The sequence below is a fragment of the Crocodylus siamensis genome, chromosome 12 (assembly GCF_052110815.1).
Source record: "Crocodylus siamensis isolate JL-2025a chromosome 12, ASM5211081v1, whole genome shotgun sequence".
Lineage (NCBI taxonomy): Eukaryota > Metazoa > Chordata > Crocodylia > Crocodylidae > Crocodylus > Crocodylus siamensis.
In genome coordinates, this window is record NC_143406.1 from 48,744,442 (window position 1) to 48,770,541 (window position 26,100).

Consider the following 26,100-nt stretch of genomic DNA (forward strand, 5'->3'; position numbering starts at 1 on the left):
AATCATAGAAAATGAGGGCTGGCAGGATCTCAGGATGTCACCTAGTCCAATCTGCTGCTCAAAGCAGGACCATCCCCCAGGGCACGCGTTTTAACGCAAAACTACCAAAAGGTGGTGAAGCACGTGGCCGGGTGTGGGGGTTTTCTGAGCGGAGCAGGGTCTGGTTTTGAGCAAGAATGGCTTTGCATTGGAACTGTGTACAGATGCTGGATCTGATGAGGGCTTTTTCTTTTTAATCTACTTTTAGCCCCGAATGATTTATGGAATGATGTGTTTTGTGGGGAGGGGTTAGAAAAAGTTGCCATAGAAGAGATGCAAGGGGGTGAAGAGGCGAGGGTGCGAGTCGTGGGGCATGCCGTGACCCCCACATCCTGCAAAGGGGGCTCCATTGAGGGGGGAAGGGCTCTGGGGTGGGTCTTGCTGACATACTCACTGCACCTTCTCTCTGCTTGGCCCGCAGGTGTTCTGCCTCAGCCTATTACCAACGGGTCTCCGCAAACCCAGGTGAGTACTTCTGCTGATCAGATAGGCTGCGCTCAGGCTCCGGCTGTTTTGAAAGACAAATCAAAGGACCAGCTTTGCCAGCTCACTGTGTTTTGGGAGAAGGTGTGCTCAGGACTCCTGGGCTCTCGCCATGCAGGAAGAGAGGCTATCCAGGCCCCTTTCTCGAAAGGGGGATGGTACCTCCCTCAAGGAGGGCTCTGAGATTTATTTAGCTTCAGTTAGCTAACATCTAGTAAACTTAATGACTTCCCCTGCCGCCTTAGCTCCAAGGTGGCTTTGAAAGGAGGCCGGCTTCCAGGCTGTTGAACCGCACTCCCGCAGCCCGAGCCTCTGCTAAACAATAGTGGGAAAGCAGGGCCAAGTCCAGCCGGACGTAAGTGGGTGCAGCTCCCTTGAAGCCGGCGATGCATGGCTGGACGGTGCCTCCCTCCGACCTGCATTCGGGGATTTGCCGTTTGCTAGTAAACATCTGAATTGTTTTGTCACTTGGATTTGCAACCCCTCCTCCAGCCGCTTTGTGTTTCCAGCCAGCCCGGCCACGTGCTTAGACAAACCAGACGTTATTCTCCACCTGGCAGGATTGGCTCCGATCACATCCCTGTGAGGCAAGAGGCTGCGCAGCAATTTTTTCTTCCCCGCTTGTGCAATATATCTATTAATGCTTTTGTTTCCCACAGCTGAACGGAGGATCCACATCTTCGTCCCACAGCGATCTCCAAAGTCCTGGGAAGGAATCAGAGGTAAAAATCAAGCTCTGTTGCTTTGCTTCGCACACGCGTTGCGTAAAAACACGCTACATCGCCAGTGTTAGCGTTCACGTCTGCCTGTAAGCGCTCCCACCGCTCTGCATTCGCCCAGCTGTTGGAGCGCAGGATTCCCCGAGACCCTTTGCAGCCCTGAATGATCACACGGGGCTGCCAGGATCCGGCTCAGAGACAACTGCTGTCTCCCAGTTTCTAAGTTTTACGCTTAGTTTCTGAAGGGCTTTGGGATGCCTTGGGCTGAAAAGTGAAGGGGAAATGCAGGCTACAAAGATGACTTGAATCCTAACGGCATTCAACCCAAAATAACACCTCCCCCCAAACACACGCAAAGAAGTTTAACTGCATTCAGATGCAAGGGGGGAAATCTTAAAGACAACAACATTCCCTATAACTTCTTCTTCTTTATGATGTGCAGGAGCACGAACGTGGAGGGCTTGATTAAAAGGAGTAGAGAGGGGTTTGAATTACTTGGACCCTCTGTGCCTCTTGCGAGTGAGCCGCTGGCTGCCCGCGCTGGAGTCCAAACTGTGCATTCCTTCCAGGCTCTGTCAGGGGGCAGGAAAGCTTGCTGGCTTCGCGGGGCCTCTGCCAGCAGCGGCAGATGTTGCATTAATACGGACGAGCTTTGCAAGGATCCCAGTGCATGACTGTGATGTCACTGGTTCACTGAGCTCAGCCCCAGGTGTGAAACAGCTTACGCCCCGGCTTATCTTAGTGTGCCAGGGACAGCCAGGACCCAAGTCTGGGCACAGTCTGCACCCAGGGCAGGCGAAAGGCAGAGGAGGAAATATGGAGCGGCTAATTGGTAGCACGAAGCAGTACTGATGTGACAAGGGGTAGAATAAAAGGAGATGTTATAAGCTCGAGACCTTAAGTGTTGGTATATTGGCAGAATCGACGGGAGCAGAAACCGAGGCAGGGGAGCAGGAGCAGCTTTCGAGGCAACAGACCAGGGGCTGTTAGTAGCTTTCCTGTAGGACTTTTTATTTGGACGAGGAAAACAAAAAAAAGCCTGGCAAGGTTTTAGGTTGCGGCTCAACGAGCTCCGAAGAGGGCTGCTCATGGGAGCAAGGGGCTGGACGGGACCTCCTGGCTCGTCCCCCACGGGCCTGTTCCTCTGGCGCGGGAACCCCGGGCTGGAGCAATGCCCCATAACTGGCAGCAATGCCTGAGCTGAACGAAAGGCCCACGGTGATCCCGGTGAGGCCGGGAGTGAAGGAAGTAGATTAGCTTTATAACATCCTTTAAAACCCACTGCTGTGAGTCAGAGGTCAGGGCCCTTTCAAAAGATGCTCAAAACGTCTGTCTCGGCCTTGCTATGGCCTGACGCGCTTCTGTCCGGATGGAGCCGTACGTTGGCCAGAGGGTGGAAGTGCCACGATTCTGGGTGCTTCCATCTTTGTCCTTCAACTTAAAACACCATAAAGAAGGGAAATTTTCAGACGGGGCCAAACCCTCTCCTCTGAAAACCACCCACGCCCTTCTCATTTGTACACCCAGCACCATCAGTCGCATCAAAAAACAATGACCAGGATTCAGGTGCCTCGTCCAGGCCCCTGCCTGGGACACGTCTGCCTGTTGCCAAGAGGTGGATGCCAACAGGGGTGGCTGGAGCTGTGGCGGCGCAGGGGAAGGTCTCACGTCACCCACAGGCAGGCAGTGCTTCTGTTCAGACCAGCTACTGCCGCTCGCTGCCTTTGCACCGGTGCCCTTGGCTGCGCGAGGCAGTGGAGAGCCAGGCCTTCAAACCCAGCCCGCAAGCAAAGACCTTCAGGCTTTTGTAGTGATAGAAATACGCAGGTCTTGCAAGCATTGGGGCATCACCTTGCAGCTCCCCGCAGGAAGCGGTTTTCTTACCAACCCTCCTCAACACCAATGTGAATACTGAAGCAGAAGCTTTAAATTGAGCTCCCTGTAGAGCAGGCCCATTAAAAGCAGCTTCTAACTAAATGAGTCAGAGTAGCACTATGTGACGCTGCTTTGCCAGTGCAGTTCAGTGGACTCCAAGATCCACTTAAATAACCTTGGGGCTCAGCCTGAAGAGGGAAAGGCAGTAATGCAATTTGAAGCCTGCAGTCAAATGTCTCCTCAGAGCTCTTCCAGGAGACTAATGCATTTCTAGCAGAGCAGAGCAGGTTCTTTGGGTAAAACTGATATTTTTTTATTAGACCAACCCGAATAGTTGGAAAAAATTCTTCCTAGCAAGCTTTTAGGTATAAATACCCTTGGTCTGGCTGAGGAAGCATCCGCAGTCGGTGTGCGCGCTCTTCCTGGATGGAAGCAGACGGCACTTCGCCCTGCATGTGAATGGCTCCCAGGGGATTTCATGGGATCTCGTGCCTGCTCCAGAAAGGAGAGGGCTGCAATGTGGGGCTTTGCTTGGAGGCCTGGGGCGGGGGCACAGGAGAGAAATGCAGATCGCAAGCTTGGGAGGTGTTGCTGCAGGCCCAGGGCACTCAGTTTATCTCCAGCAAACAGGCAAAGGAAGGTTTGGATCTCTCCTGAAAGGTCTTTTATTAGACAGGTTGAAAGGTGCCGTTCTTAGCATGCAAAGAGGCGCAGACAGTCAACCCGCAAGTGTTTGTGCTGTAAGGGCATGTGGCCATCAGCAGAGGCTGGGGTCCTTGCCCGCTCTGACACCAGGGCAGATCCAGCCCAGTGCCTTGACTTGACCAGTGCTGGTCCTTGGGGCTGTGCCTTGCAGGGCTCATGCACCATCCAGCCCTGCCTGTCTGCCTCCAGGAGCAGCAATGTGACTTTTAGGGTTTTTCTTTCATGCAATAATTAAACCTGCAGCCAAAAGACTAATGGACTTGCAAACGTGGCACGGAGACGGAGCCGCCTCTCCGCTCTGAGAGTGCTTGCTTCCACTAGCTCCCGGCAGGGTTTTGCTTGCAAGGAGCGGGGCTGGAGGGCAGCAGATGCATGCAGCCACAGGCCCATCCGGCAGGAGCATTGCCAAGCGCATGTGCGTGCACGCTCGTACGCACATGTGCTAGCAGCACTCAGGCTGGTCCATGCCATGCATGCCAGCCCCGGCCCTCGCTGTCGGGAGGGCGCTGCCCCTGGAGCAGTGACAAGGCAGGGTCTCACGTCTGCTGTCTTTCTGCAGGAGGGGGACTCGGAGAAGAAGGACCCGTTCGAAGAGAGCGGGCTGAACCTGAGCCCGACAGCGGCAGAGGCCAAGGAGAAGGCACGCGCCAAGCGGGTGAACAAGAGGGCCCCGCAGATGGACTGGAACAAGAAGCGGGAGATTTTCAGCAACTTCTGAGCCCTGTGGCAGCGCCTCCCCTTCCGTGCCCACCCCCTGCCTTCCCCACCAGACGTACCCTCCGGACGCGAGCTCCCTGCCCCTGGTGTCGCTTTGTGCCCCGCTCTCCATGGGTTGCTTTTACAAGGCAGATTTTAACATCTTTTTATTGACAAGCGGTTCTAACAGAATGCGACCAGAGCCCCTTTCATTGCTCCAGGCGCCCCACGGCACCAACGAGGAAGGACTGGAGGGGCTTCCTTTGTCATCTGGGCCTGCGGTCTTTAGGGTTTTACTGGTTTTAGGGCTCCCCTGTCCCCCAAGAATCCCGGATGGAGCTGGGCCAGATCTCTTATTCCAAAGCCCCCTGCCGAGGGCTCTCGGACTTGCAAATTCTCCCTCGGAGGAATCGAAATGTGCTGCAGCGTTAGGGGACGAGTGGCTGAGCCCCCCAGCCTGGGCTCCAGAAGTCATTGCTCATGGGGTGGGACTGGGGTCAGCAGCTCTGTATTTCTCTCCCCTTGGCTTTGCTATCCATTGAAAAGGCTTCTTTTCTTTTTTTTTGCAAACGATCCCATCTGTTTCTCGTTAACGCTGGAACCACCCTCCCCATGGGCTGGCTTGATCCCATACAATAAAAGCCCCTTTCTCAGCAAAGCTTTTCCATCCCAGGCCCCATCCACGTGGCTGGCTGTGGAGAAGATGTTGGTTGGACCCTGGAAAACAAAAACACAAAATCACCCAAGGGCCCCCACGGCTCAGATTTGCATAATGACATGCAGAAATGACTGGCACGGGGAGGGGAGGAGGATGAGCTGCCCCCCTCCTTCATCTCAAGGTGGAGAGACGGCCCATGCACATACATTGGTCTCTGTGCCCAGCTGCTACTTGAGGGGACTCGAGAAGCATGATGCAGCTTCTGCTGTCAGCGAGGAACCTGCCAGGGACGGACACGATGCTCATGAAGACGGGGCTCCCTGCAGAAGCCATCCGCCACAGATGCTGGTGTGGGCACCGTGCCTCAGGCCACATTTGGTCTGCTATTACCAACCTTACCCCCTCCCCCCCCACTGATCTTTCTCCACCTGCACTTCCAGCCTGTCAGGATGAGGCCTCTCCTTTCCCTGCAGCTGGGTGCTGGGCCCTGAGCAGCACTGGGGTCAGGTGCAGGGATCAGACCACGCAGGGGAGCCCACCACGTGACATCCCTCCCACGGGCAACAGCCAGCGTGGCAAGCAGCTGCTTTGGCTTTGATCAGCTCCATGCTCACAGCACGCTGCTTTCTCCACTAGATAGGGTTGTAAACCTGGCCCGTGTCGCTGTGATTAAACCTATTTAAGCTCTTCACTACTCACCCTGGGCTTCGTACAAGGGAAGATGAATTAAAACACTTACTAATGGCTTTAAGGAAATAGAGTTTTCCCAGGGAAGGGTCCACACCACAAAAAGCTGGATGAATCCCAGTTTCTTCTTACCAAGATTTAACAAAACAGTCTTTGTGGCTGACACGTTTTGTAACAAAAATAGTATTAACAAGGGGAACGGAGTGGAACCGGACGGACGCGGCAGAGGTTAGAAAGCGACCCCTTTCCCCAGCAAGAGACGAAAGAGGGCGAGGACGTAGGACTTCGTAGAACTAAAGCACATGGTTCAATTTTGCCCCCATGCTACCCTGAATGAATCTGTGGCCTTTGACTTCATGCACTATGGGTCTTGTTAAGGGTCTGTGTGTATTTCATAAATACTAAGCTAAAAAGGTGCCTTATAAACACTTACTTTCAGCACAGTGCAAGGCGGTTGGGGGAGAAGGGAATCCCAGCCAGGGCGTTCAGCTGAGCACGTGGCCGTTCCCATATTGAAGATGAGGAACGGAGCGGCTTTTGAGAGAGTGGGTTGGCTTGGTTTTTGTGAGGATTCACAGACAAAGCTTTGGAAAAAAAACTCTGCAAGTGTTTGGCTATAAACGAATAGGTCTGACAACAGGCTAGTGAGGACAGCCGGGGGAGCTCGTCTCCCGTTCAGGGCTTGGCTGCTAACAGAGGTGTCATTTACCTACCACAAGTACCCGAAGGTGGGGTGGGCGTTTCGTGTTGGCTACGAGAAACCTTTGCTTCCTTCACAAGTCAGTCATCGGAGAATCCCTCCACGCACTCGTGATATAGGCAGGTTGCTTTTAGTCCCTGCATTTCCAACCAAGCTGGAGACGTATCCTGGTCTGCTGAGGACGTTATCTCCCCACTTACAAGGCAAACGATCGAACACATCCTTGCATACATCTCAGCAAGCAAAAGTGATTCTCACAACCTGTAAATACCATTAATTCTCGCATAAGACTGAACCACTGTAGTTGAGGGGAAACTAGCATGGGGTTGGGGGTTTTTTTGGATTACGATCAAAGAAAATCAGGTATGCACATATGTACCAATAAGATTTTAAAACGATCTCTGCTTACTCTGTGGAAATTGCTCATGGCTAAAGGACTTACCACTATTTCTGACATCTTGTAGCTCTGTAATAATCAGTTTCTGTACATTTAACTTTCAAAATTAGTACAAGTATAAGGCTGTTTTCTGCATTGTAAAAACATAATGTATACTTTCATGTCAATAATAAACCCTGTTTTGCCATGTACAGCTTATGGGATGGTCCATCTACTCTCCACTGCAGCCTGTGCTTTGCAAGGAAGGTTAGAAAGGAGTCAGAGCATCACGATAGCGATACCTACCTCCCAATGACAATGTCATTAGAAGAAGCAGCCTGGAGCAGGGCATACCCCAGCTTTGAGCAGTGACCTGCAAAGGGGAACACCTTGGTGTGGGCTGTTTTGCGAGGTGGATGCTGGTCTGGATGGCTTTTCTTCCCTGCTCTCTGGGATGTGTGCAGGAACACCAGGTGTGGTCTGGGCTTCAGGTTTTGGTGCAGGAGAAATTCCCCCAGGACTCAGGAATCCTTCCTGGGACCTGTCTGAACCCACCTCTGCAAATGCTGGAAGTGCTGACTCTTCAGCACACAGCGCTTCTCCAGCACGTGGAGGATAAACTCTGACTCTCCAAAGCCTCACCTTGCACTTGCCCGGGGTTTCTGGTGTTAGATCTTCCATACAGTCTTCAGAGTAGCTAGAGACCTTAGTGGCTGATGGCACGGGGAACAGCAGAACATTTCAGGCTTTCCTGAAACAGAGGCACAAGGTGGGATTTCTCTCCTCCACCCACTTGCATTAATGCAGACCCTAACGCACAAGCCTGCAGCTCCCCACCTATGGGTCTGCAGTGCAGGCTGAGCACTACAGGCTGGGACCTGCAGGGTGACCCTTGTGCAGCGGGGAAGTTGCAACCTGTCCAGATCTATACGAGTTGGACACCACGGCTTTACATTTCAGGGTGGCCGTTGAGCTGGCTCGTGCACAGGGCAGCATTTGGTTGGAACAGTCACGTGTTTCGGTAACAAACTTCCCCATCGCACTCCCTCTCAGAGGGCTGTTCGAACCAGTTTATCAGCACAACCAGTTTAGTGAACATTGTAGCTGTGAAGCCATGGGTTTCAGTGATGATTTCAATGGCCTTGTGTGCAGACCACCCCTCCATGGCAAGCAGAGGGCCAGGCAGAGGGGGCTGCTGCCTTTCCTGCAGTGCCACGGATATCAGAGGTCAAGTCAGGGAAGCACGTAACGCAGGGCCCTGGGCTGAAAGGAGCCCACGTGAACAGCAGCTCTGCCTGCAGTGCTCCCAGCCTGCCCCTGTTATCTATGAAAACAGCTGCCCCTGCGAGGGTGTGTGCAGCTGAGGATGGTGCTGGCAATGCTGAGCTGGATGACCCAGTGGTTCTCTGCACTGCCACAGTGCTCTGCTCCACTTGTTCTCCAACAGCAGCAAAAAAATGCCAGGTCTGCCTGGCTGCTCTCCAGCAGCCTTTTGTGCTCCTGGAAATGCAACATCCCCCAGCTAAGCTGCAAGAATTGCTTGCTGGCTGCGTGATATCTATCCTTCCCTCTCCTCTCTGCTGTCAGTGGCTCTGCCCTCTGTCCTTGGCTGAGGCCCCATGCTCACTACCCCCATCCCTACCCCATGCCCCAGGCAGCAGGGATGCCAGCAAGGCCCCAGCGTAACAAAAATTACCTTTATTATATTAAACATGTGCTGCCATGCAACACTGATCCCAACAGGTCCCACCATCCCTCCCCTACGTCTGTTAGATGTGTCCCCACAGGGGGAAGGTGCTTGCAGCGCTGACTCAGAGGCCTGGCTCCCTTTTACGAGCAGGAAGCAGAAGCCAAGGGCGATGCTTCCAAGAGTCTCAGCAGAGCCCTTGTAACACCTGTCATGTTCCCCCTGGGCTCGGACTGCAGTTGCCGGACAGGCCTGGAGCAGCTCTGTGGTTCTGGGCCATGCCCTCAGCACCTCTTAGCCGCAGGGCAAAGGGCCTGGTTGAGGCAGTCTGCACAGCGTGGGCCCACGGGCAGGCAGGTCTGCTGGCCAAAGCCAACCAGAAGCCAGTTGATCTCGCTCCAGAGGTCCCTGCAGAAGGAGACGGGAGAGGGTGTTGAGGGCTCGTGCAGCACTGCAGAGCAGCCAACCCGGGTCTGACGGGGACCTTTGCCACCACACTCTCCACTCCCTGTCCCTTGGCCCTGGCTGCGGAGGCTTTCCCTGGGCAAAAGCAGTTTCGGGCGCGGCCTACAGCATGCACAAGGCTCACCACGGGCCGGGACAGGCAGGCTCTGCTTGACCACCCTGGCATGACTCAGCTGTGCTCCCCCTGGCACTCGCCCACCCATTTCCATGGCACTGCACTGGCTCGCAGGCCCCTGCAGGCTAGGGCATGGGTGGATGTGCCCCATGGGACTCTGTAATTACTAGTGCACATCTGCTCAGCATGATGTGCAGGGAAGCTCCCGCATGGCTTTTAAAAGGCAGGCCCAAGTTCATCCCTACCCAGTGGCCCTGAAACCAGCAGAGCCAGGCCGTGGCGGGGGCACAAGGCCCCAAGGAGCACGAGGGGCCGGAACTGCATTAAGACAGCCTGCAGTGACCAAGCCCCAGGCTGATGCTTCGGACAGCTGCAAAACATCCACGCAACTTAAAGAACTGCTGCCATGAGAGGAGAGATGCCCTGCGGCCTCAGCCTTGGGCATGGCTGGCTCCATGACCAGAAAGGCAGGACCGGGCCTGAGCTCACAGCCAATGCCCTGGGGCAGCTCTGTCTCCTTGTGAGCTGTGGTAAGTAATGGAAGATGCTTCCTGGCAGGCAGAAGCTGGCAGTGGTCTCCTGGGAGGGTGACAAGCCAAGTCCAAGGGCTCCTGACAGGGGTGGGGGGCCTGGATTTCTGCCATGGGAAGGTAGCCCACATCCCGCTGGCGGCAGGCTCCTCACCTGGGCAGCCAGTCCTCCAGTGCCACACGGGTCTCCTCAGGGGTTCTGGTTTCCTTCTTCACCCACTTCAGCCGGTTGGCAATCCGGTGCACGTGGGTGTCCACACCTGGGGGTGGAGAGGCCAGAATCAGACAGGGGCACACTCAGCCTGGCAGGGGTGTCAGGGGAAGGGTCTCCTGGTAGGGCTGGGGCAGCAACTGGCTTGGGGAAACCTGCCCAGAGGCAGAAGCAAAAGCCAAGCCCCCAGGCAGACCAGTCATCCTCCCCTGCCCATTGCCACTCACTCAAACCTCAGCCAACTCTGGGCAAATCGTGACCCAAGCTGGAAAGTGCTCTGGTGACACTGGCTGCTTAGAGGCCATGATGCCTGCTGACGGCGCACAAAGTGCTGCGAGAAGCCCAGATGAAGAGCTCTGAACTCGTGGCGTGTTATTGTTAGATCGGCGGCGATAAGCCGGGCTCCCCCGGCTGACTGAACCCAGCCCAGGAAAGGGCTGTAAACAGGAAGAGCGCAGCCTCATCGCCTGTCCCAGTGGCCTGCTCTGTTCTGGGTGAGCTCCCCCTGGACGGCGGGCAGCTGAGTGTCCCCAGCTGGACTGCCAGGCTCGGAGTGACCTGCAGGGAGCAGGACCTGCTGGCCTTGTCTTTTATCAGCCCAGCTATGGAGCAGGCAGAGATCAGACAAGCTTTCGGGCACCAAACGCGGCTGGAACCGGAGCAGATCCAGCCTCAACCACGTGCCAGGCAGAGGATCACTTTTGTGAGAGGAGAGAGCTGGGGAGCTGAGTTCCAGGCAGCAAGGGATGGAGTGAAGAGCAGCCAAGATGGATAAACCTCATTACGGAAAAAGAACGTGCTGACCTGGGGATTGAATTTTCCCTCCCAGCTTCCTTAGCTGAGTTGCTCACCAGGAGGGTGCTCTGCTGGTGTCCCCACGAGCCTCTCTGATTAAGCAGCAAATGTACTTGGAATATGGATCTCGCCCTAGAGACCTTCAAGAGTACCTGGTGCTCAGGCCCAGACCAATGGACAGCCTGGTCTCTCAGCGCCACCTGCCTGCAAGTCCAAATCCAGGAGCACCTGAATTCTCAGCTCCTAGGGTCCAGCGCCAGCCCAGACCCCAGGCAGAACCGAGTCCCCGACCGCGGGCAGAACTGAGCCCTGCCGCTTTAGCCGGCCCCGTGCGAGTCGGGGATGAAACGCCTGCCACATCAAGACACCCAAGGCAGTGGATGGCAGTGCTGGGTGGGGCTCCACTGTCATTAATCACTTAAGATTGCTTAATTGCTACATGCTACTGTTGGGTGAGGCCTCCCCCACCCCCCCCCAGCAGCCAGAAAACTCCTACAAATCCAACCTCGGGTGCAAGTGAACAAAACCTGCCCAGCAGTGGAGCTGTTTCAATGAACAGCTGCCCCATCTGTGCCTGCCTCAGTGAGGGCAAGCAGCTTCTAAAGGGGTGGGTGGCTTAAACCAGCAAACCCCTCACACTGGTGGTCCCGTACCTCTTTTGTCAGGGGAGCTGCATGGAGGCATGTCCTTGACTGAAATTCCCTACTCAGCCTTCATGGCTATCAGTGCACCCAGGAGACTGGAACAGGGCTGATTTGGCAGAGAGTTAAATGGAAGTGGGAGAAGTCACTGGGGAACCCAGGAACTTCCCTGGTTTGAGCAGGGGGTTGGACTAGATGTGACCTCCTGAGGTCCCTTCCTACCTGAATTTCTATGATTCTTTGATTTTCTACACTTCCCCAGGCTCTGAGTCTTCCCACCTTGCAAAGGAACTAGATCAGGCAAGTCAAAAAAGGAAGATGGCGGCCAATGGCAGAGCTTGACACATACCTATCCCAGATATGTCGTTCCAGGCGATGTTCATGGCCAAGTGGGCCATCTTGGGCCCCACACCTGGCAGCTTCACCAGCTCCTTGACTGTCCTGGGGATATCGCTCCCGTACTGCTCCTTCAGGATCGCGGTCGTCTGCTTGATGTACTTCACCTTGTTCTGGGAAACCAAAGCACAGCACAGGGAAACTGAGCTCCCACACAGCCAATGCAGGAGCAAACCATGGACTGGAGAAGCACTGACTTAGTTTGGAGGGATAAAGGGCTTGCAGGGAAAGAAAGATGCCCTCGATGTATCCCAGGAGGCACAAAGCTGCAGTACACCCAGCCCCAGTCTCTGCATGTCCAGGATGCTGCCAGCAAATGCAGCTTCATCCCACACACAGACTGCAAAGCCAGGGGCAGGCTGCATGGATGGGGCTGGACTTCCTCAGGAAGACACAATGGGGAAATGACAGGCCTGCCTGCATCCTGCAACCTGGAGAGCAGCTGCAAAGGCAAAGGAGAAAGAGTCCACGGCAGGGAAAACAGTTGCAAGGCAGGAAGACCGTGAGTGTGATGGGCTGTGGTTGCAAAGGGCAGTACCCGGGAAGGAAGGGGAGCGAGGGACTTGTGCCCCCAGTCCTCCAGACAGCTCCAACAGCCTGGATCCCAGGTAGGGGCACTGCTCAACGCTCACGCAGACCTGTGGCCAACTCCGGGGCCTGGCACTCACCCTCCAGAAGCCCACGGGGTAAATGAGCCGCCCAAGAGCCGCATCATCCGTCTGCAAAATGTTGTCCACCGTGAGTCCATGCTCCCTCAGGCGCAGCATGGCTGCCGAGGTCACCTCATCCTTGGTCTGGCTGGAGAGCATCAGTGACAGCAGAACCTGGTAGCGCCTCACCTGGGGAGCAGGGCAGGGCAGAGGCAGGGTTAGAGACCTCTCAGGCTTGCCACAGCCACACCCTGAAGGCGCTGGGGCCGGGCGCTATCATAACACGTTTCTTCACACACACACAACAGGGACCCGTGCTGTGCTGTACAGCTGCCGTTATTTGGGAGCAGATCACAACAGAAGGGCTCCAAACTCTGCGTCCCACCCATTGTCACAGGTTCACCTTGGATCCTCGCTGTCAACAGAGGAGCAAGAAGTAGCTGCTACGATGATGCACTAGCATCCTCCTCCAGAGAACTTGGCCTTCTAGCCAGCTCCACGGCAGAAGACCCCATGGGGATTTCCAAAGGATCCCCCAAAACTGCAGGTGATTTTTTCAGAAGAGCAGACATGATTTATAAGCCCAGGGTCCATCGGCTAGGAGACTGGGGAGGTTTGCCTTCTTCTCAGTGGGGGCATAGCCCTCTTCCTTGGACCTCTCAAGCATATTTTTACAATGTACACAGCAAGACATTGGCTGCCACGGTCCCCCTGCCTTACCCAGGGCGGGTTTGGGTGTGAGGTCCTGTACTGTGTCAGGGTAGACCGTGTAGTTTTACTAAGAGGTTGGACAATGAATTTGGATGGGAGGGTTTGGATAGGGCTGATCCTGCCTCCGGCAGCAGGTCAGACTGGATGGCCTCTGCAGGTCCCTCCTGGCTCAGCTTCTGCACAATTCTGTGACTCCCAGCAGTTTTTTGTTTCAAAACTGATTTTGAAAATGCCCCTGGGCTCTGGCTGGGTTTGAGGCCTCACTCCCTTCTACTCCTTTGAAAGCTCCTCTCCAAGGAATTAAAATCAACCAGGGCATGGAGGAGAAGTTCACCGTCAGCCGCCTCCAGACGGAGCAGTTCGCGGAAGTGAATGTTTCTCCCAGCTCAGATACCAGTCATCCAGCACGTGCCCAGTGCGCGTGCTGGCCGAGTCCTGAACTTGCACCAGCCCCGAGCTGGAAGCCTTTCCCTGTCAGCCATGGTGCGATGCCATGCCGCAGAGCCCCTTTACTTCCTGTTTTTTGGCAGAGCAAAAATGTTCCTCCTGACACGAGGAACCAGGTGCGAGCCTCACCAGCCACAGGGCTCAGGCTACAAGCCCAGCTCCCAGGCCCTTCACAAGCAGCAAATGGCAGGTGCTGCTGTGCGGTGCGGGGGCCAGGGCTCGTTGCCTTGGGAGGAATGAGCCTAGTCCCCAGGGGACAGAGCTGTTTCCTACCCGTGCCTTGCGGTTCCCACGACCCCAGAGCAGAGCTGCCAGCCGGAGACGTGGGCTGCAGTCCTCAAGGCGCAGATGGACGTTACGTCCCCTTGCGCCTCACCTTCCCTGAGAAACCTGGCGCGAGCTCCCAGTCGAGCCCAGGAGAGAAGGAAAACCTGGCCCAGCCGTCGCAGCTGGGTCCAGAGGGGAGGACGGCCAGGGCGATTCCTCAACTCTGCGCCTTACCTGATTTCTTACCCTGGCAACCTACCAGTATCCCAAGTGAGGATGGGTTTTTAAAGCTGTAAGAGATGTCGAAGCTTACTAAACTGGCTCAGCTTATGACGTATCAACGCACGATCCGCTTGAATTCAAGGGCATAGTTTTCCTCAACCCAGGAGCCAGACCCCGCAACGCAAGCGCTTCGCCGGGCGGCTCTCGGGCCCGCCGCGGGGAGCCGCAGGCTGGCGTTACCTCCGGGGGGGCGCTGCGGTCAAAGCACTGCTCGGCCCCCAGCCGGTCCACGGGCGCATCCCTGGCGCGGCGCATGGCCCGGATGTGCGCCAGCTGCTGCCTCCAGTCCCGCGGCTCCCACGCCGGCCCGCGGGCCTCGGCCTCGTAGGCGATGGCCACCGGCTTCCTCGCCCTGCCGCGCCGCGCCGGCGCCGGGGCCGGGGCCGCGCCGAGGGCCCGACGGGCTGCAGGGCGCCGAGAAGGGGGTCAGTCCTGGCCATGCTCCCACGGCCCCCGCATCTGAGACCCCAAGTGACCCCATAGCCCTACTGCTCCCTCAGACCCCAAATCACCCAGGCCCCAAGTGCCCTCCATATCCCTATTGCCCTGACCCCAAATGCCCCCCAGACCCCTAGTGCGCCCGCTACAACCCCCGCCGATACCGCTCAGCTGCCGGGTGACCCGACGCCCCCCCGACGCGGCCGCGCTCATGGCGGCGCCCCGGGACTACAGCCCTCAGCATGCCGCGCGGCGGCACGTCACGCGCCCACCCGGAAGCGGCCGTGGCGCCGACTTCCGGCGGGCGGGGGTGGGGGCGGGCTGGTGAGTGCGTCTCGTGCGTGTGTAGACGACCGTGGGGGCGCATCTTGTGCGTCTACACAACCGTGTGTGGGGGGGGTGTCCCACTTCTGCGTGCGCGCCCGGCGGCCGGCCCCGGCGGCGCGATGGCGAAGCCGCAGGGCAAGGACGCGGGGCTGAAGGAGAAGTTCAAGCTGCTGCTGGGCCTGGGACCGGCGCGGCCCAGCTCCAAGTCGGCGGAGGGCAAGCAGACCGAGTTCATCGTCACCGCCGAGATCCTCAAGGTCCGGCGGCGCGGCGCGGCGGGCAGGGCAGGCGGGACCCCGGAGCCCCGTCCTGGGCTTGGCTTCCCGGCCTCCCCTCACGACCCCTGGCGTCCCCCCTCGCCAAGAGCCGGGGCTTGATTCGTTGCGATTTTTGCGCCGGAGCCCTAAACGTGTCTCGCTGCGCTCTGGGCCGGCCGCAGGCCGAGGGCGAGGCACTGCGGGGCCGGGGCCAACGAGGTGCTTCTCCCTCCCCTTGCAGGAGCTGAGCATGGAGTGTGGGCTGAACAACCGCATCCGAGCCATCGGGCAGATCTGCGAAGTGGCCAAAACCAAGAAGTTCGAAGAGGTGCGGCTGCAGCACAGCTGGCAGGGGCGGGCGGATGGCCGGTCCAGAGGAGCTGGTGGCAGCTTTTGCAGTGCAGGAAGCTTGTGCAGTCCTGGAGCCATCTGATGTAGACAGGGAAACAGGAGTTGAGCGGGGTGGGAGCTGCGGGAAGACTTTGTGAAGCGAGGGAAAACAAAGCGCCGGAGGGTGTTGCTGTCCTGGGGGGAGATGGTCGTCACACAGTCGGAGATAATTGGGGTGGGAAGGGAGCTCAGGAGGTCACATCTAGTGCAGCCCCCTGCTCCAAGCAGGACCAGCCCCAGCCACATCATCCCAGCCAAGACCTCGTTGAGCTGGGCCTTAAAAAACAAGGATGGAGACTCTACCACCTCCGGGGTAACCTGGTCCAGTACTTCACCACCCTCCTAACAGTAAAGGTTTTCTAATATCCAACCTCAACTTCCCTTGCTGCAGCTTGAGCCCATTGCGCCTTGTCTTGTCATCTGCCCCCACTGAGACCAGTCCAGCTCCGTCCTTTTTGCAGCCCCCCTGCAGGGAGAAGGAGACTGCTATTCAATCCTCCTTGGTCTTCTCTTCTCTTCTCCAGACTAAATCAGCCCGGTTCCCTCAGCCTCTCCTCACAAGTCATGTAGTGCCCCCCCCCAAACCATTTTCATTGCCATGTGCTGGACTCTCTCCAAGTTGTCCATATCCTTTCTGTAGTGCTTGCTTAGTTCTGGATCTGCTCTGCAAGTAAAAGTCACCACAAACTGATTTTTAATTATTTATAGTTCTTACTGGGGTGCAGGCTCCCGTGTGTACATCCTTAATCCAGACCAAGTGTCCCATTCTGATTTTGTTTAGGGGACGTTCATGCCCTCTCAGAGTTGCGCTGAAATGCCAAGGATGCATGTGAAGCCACTGTGCATCTTGGTGCAGGCTCGGGGTAAACCAGCCTTCAAAGTATCTGGTGTTGCTTCAATCTCCCTCTCCCTACAGGGGAGGTAGGGGTGAATGGCACCTTGACATTATTTTCCCTACTGTAAGTTGCACTGCTTAAAGGGTGACTTGCTGATGAGGGGGGAGAGCAGGAACCATCCTGACTGTCATGCCTAATGGTCTCTGAAACAGCCATGCTTTCTGCCTTCACCTGCAGCATGCCGTGGAAGCCGTGTGGAAAGTGGTCGCTGATATGCTGCAGCCAGAGCGGCCTGTAGAAGCCAGACACGCTGTGCTCCATCTGTTGAAGGCCATTGTTCAAGGACAGGTAAAGCTGCCTCCTTTTAGTGAGCGAGAAGAGCGTTGGCGACCTTCTGCCATTTGCTTGTTCTCTCAGTCCAGCACAGCGAACAGGAAGGGACAGCCGCTCAGTGTGCTTGGGTCTTATTTTCACCTCCTGGCTCTGAGCTTTGCTTCTGTTCTGTTTTCATCTTGGATGGATTCTGTGTTAAGGAAAGAGAGCAACAATTTGGGGGTAAATTCAAGTTTAATGTGCCTGGCATCCTCTAATCTTTATCTGGACATGCCCTCGATGTACCAGGAGTCTGACTTGCAGCTCCCTGTGCTATTTTGGTTAGGCCAAACATGTAGTTAGATGTTATACCTGGGATATTGTGTTCTGTTGTTTTTTTCCCATTTGGCCACATTATGAATCCTTGAGTTTTAGCAGTATGCCACAGAGCACTGTTATTTATAGTATGTTTCTTGGGACCACTCTGCCAGCCCAGGGCCCTGGGCCTACCAGATAGCAGACAAAACATCGGGGCCTAGGAGTGCCAGTTGGTAGATCTCTGCTGCAGGGGCCTAAAAGGAACCGGCTGTTGACAGCTACCCATGAAGAGAGACTCAGCAGGCTCTAGTACAGCCTAGGGGAAAAGGAGGGGGATTTTCACGTGTGCCGAATCTTCAGGCTGCTTCCTCGCTGCGGTGTAAAAGGCATGAGTTCAGCGGCTGTGTGTCTAACACTGAACCCTTTTCCTTTAAGGGCGAGCGATTAGGGATCCTTCGAGCACATTTCTTTAGGGTAATTAAGGATTATCCTTCTAATGAAGACCTGCATGAGCGGCTTGAAGTGTTCAAGGCCCTCACAGATAATGGAAGGTACATCACTTACCTGGAGGAGGAGTTGGGTGAGTTGCATTCGTCAAGCACCTGAAATTTTAATGTTGGAAGAGCCTGTTGCAAGTAGCTTGATGAGGCTGGATTTGCCTCTTAAAAAAAGCTACCTGCCTTTCAGTGGTGACCCGTAGAGGGTGCACTTGGGTGCATGCAGCTACCCCCGGTCAGCGCTTGCTGGCCCCCTGACACCAACAGCACCAGCAGTGTCTGCTGGAGCTCCCCCACTTACTGCCACCACGCTCATGCTACCCAGCTGCTGGGGACATGTGTTGTCCATGCTGCCTTTGATATGGGCTTTTAAGTGTAGAATTTTACAGGGCTGGGGAAGGTTTGGGGGCATTCGTTGTCTGAGGCTGTTGCAATGATTGATTTTTATAGAGAAGGTCCATGGCTGTTTTGCACATGTGAGTTTGGAGAGCTGTCCTAATTTAAATTAATGCCTGTTCATATTTTTGTTCGTATGTGGGGAGTTTTCAGTTGCTGTCAAATTGTATACAGCTGCTAAGAGGAGTGTAGCAGAGCACTGAGCTGCTTGACCTGCCTTCATTGAGGTATTTAGGAAGGAGTTTGTTTAGATGTAAATGCATCAAGGAACAGGATTCCTATCAGTGATAGGAGGGAGGAGGGAGTTCACAACAGCCCTGGATTAAAACCACGTAGTAACAACCCAACCTCTTTCTCCTCCAGCTAAGTTTGTGTTGCAGTGGATGGAAGTCAGTTTGTCTTCTGAGTTCCTCCTAGTCCTAGTGAACTTGGTGAAGTTCAACAGCTGCTACCTGGATGATTATGTTGCTGAGATGGTGCAGTAAGTTTAGCTCTTGCCACCCCTTGCTACTATTATTATCTTGCAGCGGTTGTGGATACATTCAGTGAGCTCAATCTTCAGCAGTCCTCCAGATCCATAAACACTTGGGAAGCTGGGTGTCATAACCAAGCACTTGCTGCGTGGGAGGCTGATATCCCAGCTTGTTTTTGCAAATGCTGTAATTGTTGGCGACTTGGCCCTGTATATATAGTCCTCTAAGGCAGTGGTCTCCAAAGTTTTTTGATCGTGCACCCCTATCACTAAAAAATTTTTGAGCACACCCCCCCAGTGTATGTATATTTATATAAATCTAAATAAAAGTTCTAATATTTTCTTCCCACACCCCAATGGATCGTCTTGTGCACCCCCTGGAGTGTGCGCACCCTACTTTGGAGACCACTGCTCTAAGTAACGTAAGTTTGTCAGCGGTCAGAAAAGGCACTAAAAATAGCTCGCTCCAGAGATAGGGAGCTGTTGCCTTTCACATCATACTCATTTGTCATCTCTCTCTCTTCTGGCAGACACATTCTTTGGCTGCTCTTGGCTCTGAAGAGCCAGAGGGGAAGAAGCAAGATTATTTTTCTAGCATATGTGCTGTCAGCCTGGTCATTAACTAGGTTCTGATTATAGAGCCAAATTCTGGAGGTGATGATACCACCAATTGTGTTGAAGATGGGACAGCAAGAGCTCTACTTCCATGGATAGCTTTTACTGCACAGTGATGCTTCGACCCTTCTTACCCTCCAGACTACAAAAGCAAGGGTGCAGGGAAGAAGGGCAAATTACCCGGGTTTAGCATAGAATCAGCTAATGCAAATAGAGAATCCCAGAAAGCCATGTTTATCAAGGGTTTTAAGAGCAGAACTTTGCTTTGTGGGCCACTGCCAACCACTTGGTTGTTGGCACTTGAGTGAAGCTGATCCTGAGACCTTGAATGTCAAGATGGTGTAGTATGCCAGTTCTTATAACCCTGACCTATAAATCGAGGTTAAATTACCTACTGTTGGCCCCAGTTTGTGTTGGTCAGGCTATGGATTTGACTGTACTCTCTGTGTGCTACTCAGCTTAATACATTACTGGTAGTCCCATGTGTGTTACATGCGGTTGCAAGCGTCTTGTTCAGAAAAGATCTGGTTGTGCAAGGCATACTCCAGAAAGGAAAGCAACAGGGGAGATATACATTCATTTAATTATGTTACATTTTTACCATATTTTTATTACTCTTTTACCCACAAAATGTTTCATTTAGCCATGTTTTCCCTTCCAACAGCATGATCTGCCTGTTGTGCCTTCGCACATCGTCATCAGATGACATAGAGGTCAGTAATGGGAGCGCATTCTAATATTTTTTGCATTCTGTGGAACTGTATCCATTAGAGATGAGGCCAAATGTCTTTACCAATCTTTTATTCCAATGTTGTCACTGTAGAATGGGGTAAATTCTACAGTCTTGGGAGAGTTAGTTATACGTGTAAAGCATCTTGGCAGTGTAAAGCACCATATAGTCCAGAAAGGATGAATCATTTGTTCTCAAAAGTGGGAGAACAAGAACAGCAGCATGATCTTAATAAGGGAAACCCTCACCTGTTCTCATAAGACTTGGTGCATCTTGCACCGGCTCCTGATCAGGGCTGCCTTGTATATCCCTGCTGACCTCTGGGGGACTTCCTGGGTGTAAATCAGGACAGAGTTCAGCACTTTGTGCCAAGGAGCCCTATCAGGGGAGAAGTAAATAACTGCTTTGTTTCACCTCCCCAAAGGTTTCCCTGCAGGTTCTGGATGCCGTGGTTTGCTATAACTGTCTGCCTTCGGAGAGCCTTCCTGTGTTCATCATCACCCTGTGCCGCACCATCAACGTCAAGGAGCTGTCTGAGCCATGCTGGAAGGTCAGAGCCCTCTGTGGACTCTCTCTTGGAGTGAATGCTTGTAGGCTGTATGGTTTGGGCCCTTTAAAGTAAAACTGCTGTAGGTATTGGAGTGTGCAAAGTCTCAAGACTCTGGTTACGCTCATAATAACTAGAATGGAAGGATGCACTGCTTTACTAATGAAAAGCACTGCCTTTAATAAACCAAACTTTGTGAGTAACCAGCCTCTACTGAGTCAACATGGGAGCTGTGTAATGAGCTGCTGAAAACCCTCTGCTATTTGCTTTGTAGCTCATGCGCAACCTCTTGGGGACCCACTTGGGGCACAGTGCCATATACAACATGTGCCGGATCATGGAGGACAGGTAAGGACTGTCCTGCCTTTTAGTACTGCTAGGGGAAAGACTGCATGGTATTGCTTCCTTGGAAGTAAATGGATGTAGGCCCAGCATTTTGCATGCTTCGGGACATTTAGAAACCTCAGAACTCCTGGGTTCTTTTCCAGCCGTGCTATTGACTGGCTTTGTGATTTCCAGGTAACTTGTTTAACCTTGTGGTAGCTACAATAGCAGAATATGAGAATATGAGTTCCAGGCTGGGTTGTTAGACCTAGTGTTTGTAATATGTTTCTAAAGGTGCCCATTTTAGAAATGCTGCGTATTGTTTGGTTTTTGCCGTGCATGGCAAGGCATGTCCCTCCTAAGCTGGGGACGCTCATGGTAAACCGTGCAGCTTTAATGCTACCAAAGAAAATGTTGCCTTCCCTTCTGTCCCTGTCATAGAACTTACATGGCTGATGCAGCCCTGCTGAGAGGAGCCGTGTTCTTTGTGGGGATGGCACTGTGGGGTGCGCACAGATTGCATTCTCTCAAGAATTCCCCAACATCGGTGCTGCCTTCGTTTCTCAAGGTTGGTATTTGGCAGAGTCTTGCTTTCTTCATATTGCAGCTGTGTCCAAAAGTTCCAGCCAGGGACCCGGATCCTCAGGTCTCTGTAGACCCAGGGCACAAGGAGAGTCTGTGCCCTGAAGACCTTTCTGTCTATATATAAGACAAGAAGCAACAGATAGATGGAGCCTAGGGAAACTGCGACTGGAGACAGTTCATACCTTCCATTTGGAAATGTTTTACTGAAGCATTTTATAAAGCTCTAACATAGCTGATGTTTTAGACTGCTCACCTGCTTTACCTGGTCCCAGGTACACCCCATCTATACTATACAAACACAAGGCAGGGGGCAGAGTCAACCTGAAGTCTGTTTTATTAGTGCCATGTATTTTAAATTCAGTGTTAACTAGACATGCCCTTGCTGGGGGATTCAGGCTGGTGAGCCTGCTGGTCGGCTTGTTCAGCACAATGGAAACTAGGATTTCAGAGGAAGCTTTTGCGTGACCAGAGGGTGTTGGTTTTGAAGGATGTACAGTACCTGCCCCCTCTGCCAGGGCATTTGCTAAGTTTTAGGCATGACATTAAACTGTGAGGACTCTGCCAGATTCTAGGGCTTCTGTGTATTTGGGAAGGGCACAAGGCTGAGTGAATGTGTTGTGTTTTGGGGATGGGGGCGGGTTGATAATACCCAGCAAGCATATGCATTATGCTTGACTTTGCAAAGGCTGCCATGTTATGTATTTGTATTTCATTTCTTTGGTTTCATTTATTGCACCACCCTTCATCTTCAAGGGGAGGCTGGACAGATGTTTGGCTGGGGTGATATGACCCCAGCCCCCATTCCTGCCTGGGGCAGGGGGCTGGACCTGATGATGCATTTAGGTCCCTTCTGACCCTAAGCACTATGATACTATGAACTCCTTCGTGAGCTGTTTGTCTTCAGTTTAGGAAGGCTACAGGTAGCTATTGTCACCTGGTTAACCTAAGGGACTTGTCTTCCAGGCCATGACTTGTTCCAATGCAGTTGTGTCTTATGAGATAGTCCTGTCCATAACCAGATTAATCAAGAAGTATGGGAAGGAGCTTCAGGCAGTCACCTGGGATATTCTTCTGGATATCATTGAGCGATTACTACAGCAGCTTCAGGTAGGTAGTAAGCCAAGTCTTATTACATCTTGGTTATAAGAGGTCTTGTAAGTGGTTTTTAAATGGTCTTTATTTTTTAACGGAGTCCCTTGTGGCTCAGTGGCAGAATCCTTGCCTACCACACAGGCGACCTGGGTTCGCATTCCCAGGCACTTATACAACTACAGCCATGGAGGTACCAAACATCTGGACTCAGAATCCAAAGACCAGACTGTCTCAGTGGTCTAAAGGGAGGATGGCAGGTCTGGGCAGCCTCCACTCCTCCAAAAATTTCTGCCCAGGCATATGCATCAAAGGTCTGGATGGCCTTTGTGCATACACCATGATCCAGGAGGATCGACCGTTGCCACCATTTTTTAACATTGTTGTGTACTTGTGTTTCTGGGTGGGATAGTGTGTCATTCTGATGGTAGTCTTCCCGTATGTCTCGGGCACCCTGCAGTCAGTGCTGGCCTTAGAGTGGAGAAGGCAAAGGGGCTGAGTGCTCCTAGTTTAACTTCTGATCCTAGTACTACTTAGCCTGTATTCTCTTTTAATTAAATCGTGACGTGTTGTAAGAAGATAGAAACTGTTCAGAGTGGCTTTTTCTGTGTTTCAGAGTCTGGAGAGTCCAGATCTGAAGTCCATTGTACATGACCTGTTGACAACAGTAGAAGAGCTGTGTGACCAGAATGACTTCCATGGGTCTGAGGAGAGGTTCTTTGAACTGGTGGAGAGATGTGCTGATCAGAGACCAGTAAGAGCTTTTCTGCCTTTGCTGGGCAATGCAGTCTGCTGTGCTTTTTTAGCTTTCATTACCTGTATTCCAATAGTGCCTGGGAGCCCCAGTCAGTATCTGGGTCCCTTTTTGGTAGGGAGTGTCTTGGTTTTGGTATCATGCTGGTCTGAAAAGAGCCCACAGTCTAGATAGACAAGATGGAGAGGACTCGTAGTTTGTCATCTTACTGGGATTTGTCTCACAGTATGTGTGATTTCACTGCAGGACACACAGGAGGTCTGTACCAAAGCTAGGAATTTAACCTGAACTTCCAGAGTCTGGTCTTATTTCCCTCGAGGCCACCCTTCCCCTGTCGTACACACCTGAGATGAGAGAGAATCTTGCGCAGTCAAAGGCAGGAGTTATGTTAGCTGCTGACCATAAAACTGATATCTGAGGCCTTTTCTTGGTGGGAGGAGAAGGGGGAAAGGTGTGTACTCAGTTTGCTTAAGCACCGAAACATTCTCATTATTTCTTTGCAAGGAATCTTCTGTACTAAACTTAATAACCTACAGAGCTCAGTCCATTTACCCTGCCAAAGATGGCTGGATCCACAACCTGCAGCTGTTAATGGAGAGGTTCTTCAGGTAGGAGAGTGCGGCTTTAAAAAGAAATGGTCTCTTCAGATGTGTTCATGGCCAGCTTTACCATTGCCCCATATGAAAGCAGCTCCAGTTCCTGAAGCGCTGAAGTTCTTCATGGCTGCTTACATACAGCGGTAATGTCGCCACAGAGGATTTGAGAGCATTTTATGTAATCAGCCAAGCAAAAGCTTCCAACAGAGGCTTCAGTTGTCCTGCAGCAAAACTGAGGGTCTCTGTTGAGTACTTCACCTCTTGATAATTCAGTCCAGCCTGTCCTTCTTCTAGGTCACTCCTGCCTAGTGTCAGGACTGCAGCCCTATCTCTTAAAGCTCACTGATGCATCTGATTAGACTATATGAAGTAGCATGGGATGCCATAATGGCCATGCCCAAATGATGCTTCTGAATTATAAAATGATCCCAGCCCATAGTGAAAAAAGAGCATCTGGCTCCTTTTTAAAATCAGGATGAAGATTCACTCTTCCTTGTGCCTGTATATGTGGTTTAAATTTGTGGTTCAGAACATCTCTTCTGTTGTCACACGTGGTTCCTGGCTGACTCTTCAGTTTTGAAGGTGAAGATACATTACAATATGATCTCTTGTCTTGTTAAACGGCCTCCTGTTTTTTTCTTACCAATTCTGTCTTGGTTGGGTGCTTCGTACACAGGCTGTTCTCCATAGTTGTGTACAGTCTCTTTAATTGTAGTTACTCTGACTCACAAAGAGTTCATTGCCATCTTTTTCACTTTCCCCACTCAAACTTCTCATCCACATTGACTGACTGTGTTTTTTCCTTTTAGGAATGAGAGTCGCAGTGTGGTTCGTATTAAAGTTCTGGATGTCTTGTCTTTTGTCCTGAGCATTAACAGACAGTTCTATGAGGTTTGTATTTATTGGTAATTAGCTCCAATGCTTGGATTTAAGATCTGGAGTGGGTGGTGGAAAGACCTTGCTTAAGCTAAGTTGGGGCTGGTTTTCAGGCATAGTCACTTCTGTGCTGAAGAAGAAGCAGAATTGTACTGAAAATCTTGGATGCTGCAAAGTAGTAACTTCACTCAGTACTAAGTGCAGTCTACGGTGGTGGCTCCTGTGAGAGCGAGTCTGGGAAGCTGTACTTAGGTTGCTCATGACCTTGGAGTGGACACCTCATGTGCTGGTAGCAGGGAATTGGGAGATGTGCTGCTCAGATTTTCCTCCGTTACCCATTAAAACATGTTGTTGCCTCTTGTTTCTTGCCTTGCTAAAAAAACACGGCCTAGGAATCCCCTATGAACAGGGCCTGTTGCAGTTGACCTGCAAAGCCTTGGTCAATTAATAATGACCTATACACTGTGTCCCAAGTTTAACAGTAGTCTAAATGTTTGGGGAAATGGCTTGGAAAGACACTCAGGTGGACTGAGGGGAGAAGACGTCAGGAGACCAAATAAAAAGCAGGTGAAGAATATAGAGGTGGCAGAATAGCACACTTCTTTTGACTGTGAATGTGTTTAACTCGGGAATTAATGTCATGCAGCAGAATGCTTCCCAGCTCACTGAGGTCTGTCCTATTGCAGGAGGAGCTAATTAATGCTGTAGTGATCTCTCAGCTGGCACACATTCCAGAGGATAAAGACCACAAAGTCCGAAAACTGGCCACCCAGCTGTTGGTGGACCTTGCCGAGGGCTGCAATACACATCACTTTAATAGCTTGCTTGACATCATAGAAAAGGTGAGGCCTCGCTTCCTCAGAAGTGATGCATATATGGTGGCTGTGGTATATGGTGGCTTTGCTGTATGGTGGCTCTTACAAACCCCATGCTGGGGTTTGAGGAGGCTAAACAGTGAATGCAGTCCGTCATCTCCGTGGTCACACAGGGAAAGGAGAGGATTCTTGGATTTAGGCAGAAACCAGGGCTGCAGTGAAGAGCAGAAGAGGACTTTATTAGCTCCCACCAGTTTATCATTCTTAGCTTTCAGTAGGGACTGTTTGTCTGGACTCTTCCTGTTCTGCTGACATGGAATTGAGGGTAAGTGTTTGTCTGCATTTCTCCCACCATGGCTGACGTGGCTTTTAAAAAGTCTCTGCTTTTAAAGGTGGCTGCACATTCTCTGTCGTCCCCGGCCGAGCTGGAGGGGAGAGACTTGCTGTCCTATTCTGCTTCTCTGGAGGATGTGAAGACGGCAGTTCTAGGCCTTCTCATCATTCTCCAGGTAAACGCGTGTGAAGCTTTGGAAATGCCTTCCCTAGGGGTTTGCTTACATGGTGGCTTGTCTGCTTCTTAATCTAAACAAAGAGGGGACAGCGTTCCAGCTCACATTTGGATGAGCTCACAGCCTGGCTTGTTGGTGCTGCATTGGGTATTACCTCTCTGTTCAGTGCCAGCACGTCATAACTGTGAGTGTTTAGGCGGCCTGTTGTAAACTGTAGATCAAGAGGAGCCAGAGCTGGATTCTCAGAATTTGTTGGCATCTCAGTCACAAACAAATCTGAGT

At 52.7% G+C, this 26,100-nt stretch overlaps 3 protein-coding genes across 9 annotated transcripts in view; 2 read left to right on the forward strand and 1 right to left on the reverse strand.

Annotated features, from left to right (window-relative positions):
- NHERF2 (NHERF family PDZ scaffold protein 2) overlaps positions 1-7,157 on the forward strand; it is a 74,534-nt gene extending 67,377 nt beyond the window's left edge. Inside the window, exons 5-7 of the mRNA XM_090024729.1 lie at positions 461-504; positions 1,182-1,244; positions 4,381-7,157. Coding sequence (XP_089880855.1) covers positions 461-504; positions 1,182-1,244; positions 4,381-4,539 — 266 coding nt within the window. The 3' untranslated portion in view covers positions 4,540-7,157. The remainder of the gene's footprint in view (positions 1-460; positions 505-1,181; positions 1,245-4,380) is intronic.
- Positions 4,670-14,855, reverse strand: NTHL1 (nth like DNA glycosylase 1). 3 transcript variants are annotated; one of them, XR_016438793.1, is made up of 9 exons: positions 14,738-14,855; positions 14,316-14,539; positions 12,447-12,617; positions 11,732-11,891; positions 9,890-9,995; positions 8,635-9,033; positions 7,581-7,689; positions 7,245-7,311; positions 4,670-6,823 (listed from the first exon to the last, which is right to left on the reverse strand). XR_016438793.1 is itself a non-coding variant. In XM_090024730.1 (6 exons), exons 1-6 carry the CDS (start codon positions 14,784-14,786, stop codon positions 8,910-8,912), a joined length of 834 nt encoding a protein of 277 aa, XP_089880856.1. In that variant the 5' UTR covers positions 14,787-14,855; the 3' UTR covers positions 8,621-8,909. The 3 variants fall into 3 exon arrangements, 1 of the variants encoding a protein (XP_089880856.1); XR_016438794.1 differs by lacking the exon at positions 7,245-7,311; XM_090024730.1 differs by lacking the exons at positions 4,670-6,823; positions 7,245-7,311; positions 7,581-7,689 and having other exon boundaries at positions 8,621-9,033.
- Positions 14,856-14,879: 24 nt separating this feature from the next.
- Positions 14,880-26,100, forward strand: part of TSC2 (TSC complex subunit 2) — a 36,620-nt gene continuing 25,399 nt past the window's right edge. For 2 of the 5 annotated variants that reach the window (XM_090024724.1, XM_090024725.1), the window contains exons 1-15: positions 14,880-15,157; positions 15,399-15,485; positions 16,621-16,731; positions 17,449-17,593; positions 18,270-18,387; positions 19,658-19,706; positions 20,148-20,273; positions 20,545-20,618; positions 21,036-21,162; positions 22,143-22,286; positions 22,885-23,022; positions 23,527-23,630; positions 24,428-24,509; positions 25,181-25,336; positions 25,702-25,818. In XM_090024724.1, coding sequence (XP_089880850.1) covers positions 15,020-15,157; positions 15,399-15,485; positions 16,621-16,731; positions 17,449-17,593; positions 18,270-18,387; positions 19,658-19,706; positions 20,148-20,273; positions 20,545-20,618; positions 21,036-21,162; positions 22,143-22,286; positions 22,885-23,022; positions 23,527-23,630; positions 24,428-24,509; positions 25,181-25,336; positions 25,702-25,818 — 1,716 coding nt within the window. In that variant the 5' untranslated portion in view covers positions 14,880-15,019. The other 3 variants (XM_090024726.1, XM_090024727.1, XM_090024728.1) reach the window with 2 other exon arrangements.

Excerpts from the sequence above, each read along its gene's own strand:
- NTHL1 (XM_090024730.1), bottom strand. The coding sequence starts at position 14,786 with ATGAGCGCGGCCGCGTCGGGGGGGCGTCGGGTCACCCGGCAGCTGAGC. Across the intron at positions 12,618-14,315 it reads ACCGCAGCGCCCCCCCGGAG|GTGAGGCGCTACCAGGTTCT; the intron begins GTAACGCCAGCC and ends CCTGCTCCCCAG. Across the intron at positions 11,892-12,446 it reads ACCCCGTGGGCTTCTGGAGG|AACAAGGTGAAGTACATCAA; the intron begins GTGAGTGCCAGG and ends TTGGTTTCCCAG.